General features: G+C 40.8%; 1 protein-coding gene across 1 annotated transcript in view; it reads left to right on the top strand.

Moving 5' to 3' along the window:
• tbkbp1 (TBK1 binding protein 1) overlaps positions 1 to 9,660 on the top strand; it is a 65,703-nt gene extending 56,043 nt beyond the window's left edge. The window contains exons 8-10 of the mRNA XM_074619334.1: positions 2,433 to 2,548; positions 5,305 to 6,092; positions 8,312 to 9,660. Of these exons, the coding sequence (XP_074475435.1) occupies positions 2,433 to 2,548; positions 5,305 to 6,092; positions 8,312 to 8,440 (1,033 nt within the window). The 3' untranslated portion in view covers positions 8,441 to 9,660. The remainder of the gene's footprint in view (positions 1 to 2,432; positions 2,549 to 5,304; positions 6,093 to 8,311) is intronic.
• The last annotated feature ends 2,477 nt before the right edge of the window (positions 9,661 to 12,137 follow it).

Raw genomic sequence — 12,137 nt, 5'->3', positions numbered from 1 at the left:
CAATCTGCTGTTATTAGTACAACAGTGTTCCTCTAATACAGGCTTAACACACAAGTGGGAAGACTTAATTAAGTTAGTGCGCGGGCGTGCCGGGGAACATACTTTTAATTTGACAGTGTGTTTTATTTGCTGTGTAGGCAGGATACATGAGTGTTTTTCTTTTCTTTTCTTTGTGCTGCAGTGGAAGTTCACATCTATTCCTCTCTCTATGCAGCAAAAATCCCCAGGAGGATAGATGTGCATAAGTCTTGTTTTATCTGCCACCATCTCTATGGAGGAACGAGCCGAGTCAAATTCTGATCAACGAAGAGGTTTATTGAGGAAATTGGTTAATCGGAGACGTTTTATCAGATGTGAGACTGGCAGCGATCTGACGCGTTCGGGTACAACGAAAAACGCGTTGTCGTCGTGCAGATTTCCGCTCAGCGTGAGAGGCGGGCATTTGACCTCATGAGGTTTTATATTTTCTTTAAACTTTTAAATATAGTTGAAAACTTGGGCGTAGACGTGACGCAATGAGTGAGGCAAATTTATTTGTATAGCACAAAAACAAATTTAAAGTGCATAAAACAACAAACAAATCATTAAAAGACTTTAAAAGAAAGAAAAGGCATAAAAAGTAGGGTTGTCCCCACTGATTAATGCATTAACGCAACTTGCAATTTTTAGGTTGTAGCGGCTCAGTTTTAAAGCTGGAGTGAAGATACTGGTGTCATATGAAACTAGAAAACTGATGGAATCAGTTGGTACCAACCATGTCATACTAGCTTGTCGCTAAATAACACTCCAAACTTAAGCTACATTTTGGCAAGGAAAAACTGGCATGGCCATTTTCAAAAGGGTCCCGTGACCTCTGACCTCCAGATATGTGAATTTAAAGAGGTTCTATGGGTACCCACGAGTCTCCCCTTTACAGACATGCCCACTTCATGATAATCACATGCAGTTTGGGGCAAGTCATAGTCAAGTCAGCACACTGACAGCTGTTGTTGCCTGTTGGGCTGCAGTTTGCCATGTTATGATTGGAGCATATTGTTTTATGCTAAATGCAGTACCTGTGAGGGTTTCTGGACAATATCTGTCATTGTTTTGTGTTGATAATTGATTTCCAATAATAAATATATACATACATTTGCATAAAGCAGCATATTTGTCCACTCCCATGTTGATAAAAGTATTAAATACTTGACAAATCTCCCTTTAAGGTACATTTTAAACATATAAAAAATGTGCAATGAATTTGCGATTAATGGCGATTAACTTTGGACAATCATGCAGTTAAATATTTTAATCTATTGACAGCCTAATAAAAGGTTAAAATGCAAATACATTTTTTTTTTTTTTTAAAGGAAATTAAAATGTTAAGAACAGAGGCATGAATACAGGATAAGAGGGCTAAAAACATGCAAAACTATTAATTACGCAGAACATAGTAAATGTTTCTAACCTGGGTTTAAATGTGCGTGTCAAAGTTGGTGCAAGTCTAATATCCTGCGGAAGTTTGTCCCAGCTCTTCACATTTTGTTATTGCGTTTATAAAACTAATGAAACCTTTGAAACGCCGGTCTTGATACAAGAAAGTGACACATGCTGCCTGGCAGAATAAACTGATTATCTTAACAGATTTCGAGTTAGATCTCAGGGTTTCACGTCTCTCCAATCTTGCAATCAACGTTCATGATCTACCACCGCATCGCTGTCAGCGCTGGAATGAATGAATTTCAGGTCAACACTCTGGAGTTTATAAAAATTGGTTAGACATTTAAGATAAGCTGTGTGTTATCAGATCTGAGGGCAGCTGGCACCGGCAGTGACTAACTAGTTGCTTCTTTCTCTCTCTGCTTTTAACCACACACACAGAGAATATCACTCTTTATTTTAGCCCATCTAAGCCATGAAATAGATGCTTAAAAGATGCACAGAGATTATTCCCTGTATCTACTTGCATGACAGTGATTCATATTGTGGGACTCAGATCAGTTTCGAGCTAATGATTTGACTCAGAGTCAGCTCGTTGCCATGGTTGGAAGACACAGCACCGTGTGACCCAACCGTCCTTGTTTACGCTTCCTTAAATAGAGTTGCTCCGTCAGCGCGGGCCCCTGAGAGAGTCATGACACATCTTGCATGAAATGGTGCGATTTTATGCACTTCAAATTATGCGCTGTGACTTGCACTCTAAAAATGTAAGCCTATAAGCCTCTCAATTAGCCAGCCTGATTTGTGAGGCAGTGTCAGCGCCGCAGAGCTCATTCAAGTCTGAGGAGGAGACGGAGATCACTGTGATGCACTTTCATACATCTCACAGCTCTGATTAACTTCCATCCGTGCTATACGTTGTGATGATTAAACAGTTGTAATACATTAACATTCCACCAGCAGTGTAATAGTGATTATGATAATGACATAATTGCCTCCCTTTCCTCCTCCAGGGTGAACTTGGCTCTGGCCTACACCGAGCTAACGGAGGAGCTGGGACGCCTCCAAGCGCTGAGCTCCAAGCAGACGGAGATCCTGAGGAAAGCGTCGCAGGAGCAGGCTAGTCCAGGTTAGCATGCACAATACTGTATATCAAAACTGTGCAAATCCTGGGTCACTATCACCACAGTCCCTCAGAGCTGGAGGCAGGGCTGTGCTCCACCAAAGACATTCTTAGTCGACTAAAACTGAGTTTCTCAACAAATAATCACACAAAAGCACCACTTTAAATCTTGTGTTTACCAGAGATGTGCTTAAATAAGTCATTCAGCATGAAAAAAAACATTAAAAAAGACTAAAGAAATCTTCAAAACAACAGATTAGTCAACTACAAACAGCCGTAGCTGGAGGAAGTATTTACTTCCTTTACTTGAGTCAAAGTAAAAGTAGCAATACCACGCTGTTAAAATACTTAATTACAAGCAAGTCTTGCATTTACTTGCATACAAGTACAGTAGTACTGCAGCAGTTGAAGACATTGTAACCGCTTTATACATATGCTGTTGCTTAGTTTAATCTATAACATTGCAACCAGGGCTGTCACCATATCTGATTTTCACTACAGGATTATTGTGGTCGAAATAATTCACGACAATGGTATTATAGCAATATATATGGAAAAAATAAAATAAAAATAATAATGCTGTCGGTCAAATTCATCTTTAACTTTTTTTATTTTTTATCTTTTTTGGCAAATTAATTAAACTCAAAATACGAGTGTAGCTGTGATGGGAAAGGGAGACAAAGAAAGAACAGAAAGAAATTATTTAAGAGGTGCTGGATTATTTACACCATATTATTGTATGTGTATTATCAACATTTAATTTTTTAAACATCACGTTCATCGTTAATACCGGTATATCACGACACCCCTAATTGCAACATATTTTATTAGCTCATCTTATGTTTTGTGTGTAAAATTTTAGTTTTATGGGAAGTAACTAATAAATAGTGGAGTAAAAAATACAATATTTCCCTTTCAACTGTAGTGAAGTAGAAGTACTGTAAAGTAGCATGACATTTAAATACTCAAGTAAAGTACCTCAAATTTGTACTTACTGTTAAGTTACATTCCACCACGGAGATACTCGGTGGAGTTGACAACCAAAATGTGTAATTTTGTAAATTTAACAAAATTATTTTATTTTATTTTTTATTTTTAGATAGATGCTGGTACACATGCTGTTTTTTTATTTTTAGATAGATGCTGGTACTTTGTGTCGGCGTGTGTGTGTGTGTGTGTGTGTGTGTGTGTGTGTGTGTGTATATATATATATAAATATATAAATATATATATATATAATATTTATAAATATATATATATATGTATATTATATATGTAAATATATAATATTTATAAATAAACTTTATATATATATATATATATAGTATATTTATAAATATAAATATTATAAATATAAATATATATATAGGGCAACAAATCACAACCAGAAGTTCTTTTTTTATGCCATTAGAATAGCGCATGCAAACATTTAGAGACCTACAGTAATGGATTGATAATATTAATATATATATACACATATATATTTATATATATATATATATTTTATATGTATATATATAATATTTATATTTATAAATAAACTTTATATATATATAGTATATTTATAAATATAAATATTATATATATAAATATATATATACAATTTATTTATAAGTATATATGTATAAATATATATATATATATTAATATTATCAATCCATTACTGTAGGTCTCTAAATGTTTGCATGCGCTATTCTAATGGCATAAAAAAAGAACTTCTGGTTGTGATTTGTTGCTTCAGTTTTCTTACTTTGAAGTAAAAGATAGAAACTAACACAGACACGTTTTAGAGTCCAACTTACAAGTGTTAAAGAGTAGCAACACCTTTCCCTTCCTGCACACTCAGTCACGCACACATCGCTCACGTCTCACAACTGTGCATCTACTACCTACCACAAACCAAAAAGGCAACACATGCATGGCGTTTGCTGAGCCGTAGTATATGGTACAAACTGGAGAATAATGTTGCATAAATCAATGAATAACTGAGCATTTTTAACGCAGCTATCAGCGGGGAAAACACTGAAAACCCCCCAAACTGCGTTTAACGTTTCCCTACGGTCGTGTTCTGTCACATTAATATAGAAGATGTGACTTGAACGGAACTTCTGTTTAATTAGTTACAGGATGCTGCGAGTGATGTGATGGCTGCCTCTCGGCTATTTCCAACAACAAAAACAAATATTTTTTTTGTGAATTACTGAAATAATCAGAGAGGTGGGAATTTGTGTGGAGCCAGAAAAGCTCTCCTGGGTGATATACTGGAAGAGTGAGTGTGAAGCGAAGAGTCCCGTTTGATTGTTTCCACCTCATTCGGAAGCTCCGAGAGCGCTTCAGAGCACAAACACCCCCTCACTTTTAACACCTCAACCAACCGGCCATAAATGATGTTTCCTCTTTGATATGGGGAAGTGCAGCTCAAGTGGTGTCTGACTCATCAACATATCTTGTAATTACTTATAATGAGAATAATAAAAGTGGTACACTAGTGACATTTTCTTCTGCTTGTACTGGAAATGTCAACAGCTATGTTTTGGTGTCGACTACCATCCGATTACACTACATGGCCCAGGTTGGGAACCAGTGCTGTAGCATTAAGATTTCACTTAATTAGAAGTAAGGGATCTCGCCCAAACTCTAATGAACAGCCCCAGACCAAAAGTACACAAAAGTATATAAGGGTGTCCACATACTAGTGTAGTAACAGGTTGGCAAACTTTTTATCAATGTGTTTTTTTACATGTTTGTTTTTCTCCCCTCAGTCCAGCTCCACTCTCCCATCCACCACCAGCGCCACTCTCCAGTATCTCAGCGCCACTCGCCCATCTCACAGCGCCATTCCCCGGTGCCGCCTCCGCCACACCACTCCCCGATCCAACAGAGACGCTCCCCGGTGCTGCAGCGCCTCTCCCCTGACATGCACCGCCGCTCCCCGCTGCTGGACGTCAACGACGGGCCGGCCTCTTACTCCTGCCGCCCACCCAGCCAGCACCTGAGGGCCAGCTTCCAGGGCCGCCGCAGTTACTCCGAGGTCGCCGACCCCTCCGCTTACCAGTGCCCCCCGCGCTTCTCCCTGGACCCCGTCTCCACCCTGCCCAAGCCTCGGCCCTACATTGAGGGCTACGTAAAACAGCAGCCCCAACATGTGGGCTCTCCTCACGGAGGACTGCAGCACAGAGGCTCCCCGTCCCCCCATCAAGGTGGTGGAGGAGGAGACGGGGGCCACGGGGAGAACTCCATGCGCCACTCAAGAGAGATGCCATTCCCACTGTCGGAGGTGGGCCACCTGCATTTTGAGCCCCCTCCTCCTTCCACGCCGGCCCCCCACCCCCCACAGTCCTCTGAAGACGAGGAGGAGTGGAACTGCCCGCATCCCATCAGCCCGCCACGGACGCTGGGCGTGCTCTCTTCCACGGTGCCCAGTGGCGTCATGAGAGGCCCGGCGTCCTGCTCAGTCTTCCCCATCCCTCAGAGGTCCAACACCCTCAGCTGCCACCCGCAGCCGGGCTACATGTCAGCAGAGCACGCTCAGTCCTGGCCTTCAATCAACGTGAGTTCAAACTAAGTGTAAAACATGATTACATCTATGTTTGAGTGATTGTGAAACCATGAAGTCGCAGCAGTGAAACATATAAAAAGTGTCACTTTGTCACAACTGTAGTTGCTGTGGGAAAAAATAACGTGTTTTTAACACAAAGACTTTAAAGTAACAGAAGTTTTGTGCTTCCTTTCTGAGAGCGAGATGAGAAGATTGATATCAGTCTATGTGTTTAGCACATCAGAATCCACCCACCAACACCCAACGTTCACTCAATAACACGTTAAATCTTAATCTTAAAACTACAGTATAATCACAATAATTGTGGTTTCAGAGTGAGTTAGTGTGTTGGAACTATTTCTTGGTAAACAACAGCTTCTTCAAAGTAAGTTTGCAAGGTTTGGTACCATTGTACCAAATACATATAAATATAATCTTTTTTCAATCATATTTGCTCCATTTCTACCCACTGCAGCTTCAAAGGTCCCATATTGTAAAAACGTAAGATTTCCATGTTGTTTTTAATTATAAAGCAGGTTTACGTGCTGTATAAATACTGTGAAAGTCTCAAAACGCTCAATCCATGGAGAAATACACACAGGCCGTATTCAGAAACTGTGCCTTTGAAACAAGCTGTCAGGATTTCTGTCCATTTGTGATGTCACAAATATACAATTTAAAGACCATTTCACAGTTTTAAATGTAAACATTATAAATGTGTCCCAGTTTATTTTCGGTTGCAGTGTATGTGAATGACTTCAGCTGACAGGAAGTAAATATGGACCCAAACTGTTGCCTAGCAACACAATTCCATTGAAATGCACTAAAACGGAGTGTTTCAGACAAGGGGTAAATACAGGCATATTCAGACAGACAGTATGAGGAAAATAAAGTTTTTTTTTAACATTACAGCATGTAAACATGTTCTAGTAGAAACCGAAAATACAAGTAGGAACCTGAAAATGAGCACGATATGGGACCTTTAACGTTAGTTACTTCCACCTTAAAAGACTACTCAGGTGTTTGGGGAATAACCTATCTACAGCATAATTGCGAGGAATACAGTTTCTCGTAAGTGTGATCTGCAAAGCTTCATCTCAAAGACAAAGCTAAACAGTTTCTGTGTAAAGCGCGGGCCTCCGTAGATGGTGCTGAGCATGCACGGAGGCGTTTATGCTCAGTGCGTTGTTTTTTGCAGTATGATCGGGAACGCCAGGGTGGCATAGAAACAAAAAGGATAAGCAAGAAGTCAACAAACATTACTGGAAGAACCTTACGTAAATGAAACTATGTAGAAAACAGCAGCTTCCTCTGCTTTATTCTTCGGAAAGTCTGTTACCTGAAGCCTGATGTGTACATAGAACTTTTTTCCTTGCATGGGAATTTTAATATTCCATATTCCATGAAATCTTATTTAGTTTTTACAAAATGATCTCTCATATTCTTCCACAGCCTGCAGTAAAAAACCTCTTCTTTATCCAGTGTGTTGCTTATTTCTTTCCAAGTATTTAATGTCATGTGACTGTCCCTGTGATCTCTCAATGAACAGTTGTAGAGATGTCTGCACAGGCCAACCTGCTCGGCCAGTCTTCGAAGGCGTCAATGTTGAAATGAAAAGTGCAGCGCACGCAGTGGGAGCATAGAGGTGCACGGCCAAGCGCTCGACAACTTGCGGAGCTTTCGCGCATAACACAAAAGCCGTGATGACATAATTTTATGGCGTGCACACCTCGCACTGGCTTCACTACGGCGACCATAAACCCTTGAGTGTATGAACACAATGATTGGTGGTAGAATTGGCTGCGATGACAGGGTCAGGGCCAGCTCTGCATATATCTGTCATTCTGAAGAGCAATTCCAAAATGACGCACGGACATGAAGCTGATATCAGTCTTCCTCTAATTAGTCTTCTCTTTAAACTGAACTGGATTACACAATGAATCAGTGTTTTGGTGAGAGTTTCCACCTGGATTTACTACGAGTCCGTCGGCCCATTTCACAGCAAAACCCTGTTGTGTAAGTCTGAAGTGATGATCACTCTCCAAGTAGTAATGTGATTTTGTCGCCTCCCACAGAATGACTAATACAATCCAGTGAAGCCGATGACCGCATATGATTCACCCTGATGTCTAATAATATGTGTGTGTGTGTGTGTGTGTGTGTGTGTGTGTGTGTGTGTGTGTGTGTGTGTGTGTGTGTGTGTGTGTGTGTGTGTGTGTGTCGTCCTGCAGCTCTGGATGGAGACCGAGGAGAGCGACATGCGGAGCTGCCCTCTCTGTCAGCTGATATTCCCCGTCGGTTACCCTGACGATGCCCTCATCAAGCACATCGACTCCCACCTGGAGAACAGCAAGATCTGATCGCCATGGCAACCAGCCCGCACACACATCTGCGCTCTCCTCTTATAGATTATGTGACAGATTGTGGGCCGACCTGGCCAGCCAAACGGAAAGTCAAAAACGTACAGTAGAACGACCAGTTAGCTAGGTGCGACGATCTATTAGGTAGGGATGCAAAATGGGCGCAAGGGCCTGTTATATTAGGGAAGTACTTACACACGGGTCTCTCTTGGAGTCCTTTACCGGTCGCCCCTTCAGACGAGCTCTGCCCCGTATACAATCGCCGGCTCTGGTTGCTGCTGTTTTGTTGTGAGTCTTGTCGTGTGGTTTCAGACGGTTTCAGGTATCGTGTTGTTTTTCGCTTTACAGTGTCGTTACACTTTGATTTAGCAAAGTAAGCCAAAGACGACGAGGTACGAGAGGCACAGGTTCAGGGGGGGCTCTGCATGTCAACAAGTTTTCAGTGTTCATCGGTTAACGATCAGGGAGGCGTCTCTTTTTTTGACTATTCTCACCACTTAGCTTTAAATACTGTACACCTGCTTGGATCTCACACACACTACGGTATATGTTGCAGAGGATTGTGTGCAGTAAGTGCCGCTGGCTTACTGAAATGATCTGACAGATAGTCGAGTTTCTGATGCTGAAGTGAGGAGAACGATTGTATGTCGATCAGGGTTCACTTTCACTTCTCTAAAACAAGGCGGCAGTTTAAGAAAGTATAAAACATTCCAGTCTCGCATTTCATCTACTGACAAGCTGGAGAACATGAATGTGAAAGTATGCAACGCGTTATGATGATGATGCCCTGCAGGGCGGGGCACCGGCGTCTTCTCTACGAGCGGAGTGGAAGGAAACTTTTAGTCAGAATATACTTTTATGCTTGCGGCTTGTTAAAAAAAAATCTTAGCACTTTAAGTTGGCACAGACGTATCCGTTTTCAGTCCCCGTATACTGTATATTTTCCATGCATAATTTACTATTTATATTGTCTATCCGTAAGGCAAAAAAATATGAAGATATATTTTTGCAGATGTTAATTAATGCACCACACGTCTCATGTTCTCCCACGTGCTTGCACACTGCTGTATATATGGAGGAGTCAAACGGTCACAATCCCGCTACATGGGATACTCTCCTGTACAAATTATCAACTGGGATTCTCCTCGGTCTTCCTAAAGATCTGAACAAAAACAGTTTGATGTCACGACTGCCCAGACCGCCCAACAAAAAAAAGAAAAGAAGACACACATCCGGCTGCATGAGATCAAGACCTGCTTTGAGGATAAAAGCGGCGGACTTTTTACTGTATTTCTATCTCGGAGACCAGAAACTTCATCTTCTATATCAGCAAAGTTATCTCTGCAGGGTTTCAGCAATGACAATACTCTTCTTTTGATACGTGGGTTTCATTTTTATCACGAGTGGAATCTTAACTCGAGATCCGCTTGTGGGACTTGAACTTCTTTTTTGAAAAAAAAAAGGAAAAAAAAACACAACAAAGTTACACTGATGTCAGCTAATCTGAGGCTTTCAGCTCCATGTGCAGTTTCTATAACGTAGGGGACGTCCCTACACACCCACCCATGCATTTAAACTTGTTGGAAGTTATTGAAGAGGTGAAATGCGGTAGATTAGAGCACACAGGGCAGTGATTGTGGCAGCAGGATGACGGAGGATGTTGGTTTCAGGTCCTACCCCACTGAAGTACTCTTGAGCAACACACTGAATCCCTACAAGCTCTGGAGGCTTTGCTCCAGGCGACGACGTTCCTATGAAGGGTTAAAGAAAAGAGAGTTTTCCAACAGGGGTCAAGATATATCAGACTAAAGGATAACTGGTTTATTACCACTTGGACTTTATTTTAGTGCAGTGGTTCCCAACCTGGGGTCGTCAAATATCACAGGATTGCCAGGATTTGTCTGCTCTAAGGTTGGGTTAGGTTAAATCATAATCTGTCTAAGTCTGTCTATAAAACTATTTAAAAAGACTATTTTTACCTAGCAGGCCACGTTCTGTTTAAAGTTGGTATTTATGCACAGTTGCAGATAAGGATCAGGCTAAAAATCACAATATGTTTTTATCTAACAAAATATTTTGCTTCAGTCTATTTGTTGGCGTTTAGCCTTTCAAAAACAACATTTTTCACTACGGTCAAAATACTGTTTGCTCTCCCTGCTCACCTGTGTTATATATATATATATATATATATATATATATATATATAACAGGGCGGTCTAACTACACCATAAATTACATTTATTTAACCACAATAACAAAAAACTAAATCTATTTTGGCTTTAAGTCGTTACAAAAAAAGAGATGACATTATGTATCTGCATTCACTTGGCGAATCGGTCGAGACGTCATCACTTTATTTATGTTGATGAAACTGACGAGTTATATACATTAACAAAAGTTGATTTATTTACTGAATCACCTTATTCGAATTGAGGATTTTGTTTGAGGATTTGTTATTTTTTGTAAAGGGGGCGCTCAGCTTTTCTGAGATACAAGTAGAGGGGGCTTCATGGAAAAAAGGTTGGTAACCACTGTTTTAGTGGGTTCGAACACTGGTTCTGTTGGTTATGGTAATATTCTTCTCACCTTGTTGATTGCTGAGATCTGGGAGAGCCCTAACATCACTAAAATATAAGCCTTTATCAAGCCGTAGTCCGCTTGGCTCGTCCGAATCAGAGTGAAATTCATACTTTTGGTTCATTTCCTTTTTAGTCTGGTTTAGTTTCAAATCATTTTGCACCACTTGAACCGGTTGTTTTGGTCCGCACCAGAGTACGATTATTGCGTTCTCAACTGCCCAAACAAACCGCACCAGAGTTCAATTAAAACAGACTAAATGTTGGCTTGTGAAAGTGCCAGAAAAGACTTATTTGTACAATCAACTCAACTGTCGGCAAACCATTCCTCCAGTCCCACGGTTAATAAGCTGCGATAGCTTCCTCCAATTTGGATTGTCCAGCTTTCCGTTCTCTCAAAAAGTCAGCACCATCGGGACGGCTTGCTTTTGGCCAATGGTGCATATTTGCGGGTCAAAGTTCACCCAAGCTGAATTTGATGCAAGAAATGATTTTAAATGCTTCATTTCAGTTTATCGGGAAATCGCTATTGTTAATACGGTCAGACAGAGTGTCGTTACGCCGGGCAGACACACAAATGACAACCTGCTAAACTAAACTAAATGGGAAACTTTTACTGGGAAAGTGGCTGCATGTCTGCGACACTACACGCAGCATCGTAGCTGCTAAGTTAACGCTCCCGGACGGTGAACCGGGTTCTCAGTTGTCTGTTGTGCTCATACACTGCAGCTGGCGCGTGGCACAAATCTTGTCGGTTAACGGTTATTAATCGGTTAACGAGGGCCGGTTATCGGATAAGAAAATTTTGCAAAAATGAGCATCCCTAGTTGCAATGTTGGCATGTTGGAGTTTTTACAAAAGGGAAATGCACCTACCACCTCCACTAACCACATCCTGCGGGGAAACCCTGAAAACAATTCAGAATTTCACAGGAAATAAAGTGAAGTTCAAGTGTCTGAAATAAAAACAATTATACGTAGCACAATTCATGACCCCGTGATCTGGATAAACAGTTGGCTGGTTTACAATCTGACTGACCATCTCACTCATCAGACTTTAAGTAATTAACTTGGTGATTATTATAACCGATAGAACCAAACTGAAATAAACTGGAATGGTCC

The sequence above is a fragment of the Sebastes fasciatus genome, chromosome 20 (assembly GCF_043250625.1).
Source record: "Sebastes fasciatus isolate fSebFas1 chromosome 20, fSebFas1.pri, whole genome shotgun sequence".
Taxonomy (NCBI): domain Eukaryota; kingdom Metazoa; phylum Chordata; class Actinopteri; order Perciformes; family Sebastidae; genus Sebastes; species Sebastes fasciatus.
The sequence above is the reverse complement of the archived record's forward strand: the minus strand, read 5'-3'. Positions and strand labels throughout refer to the sequence as shown.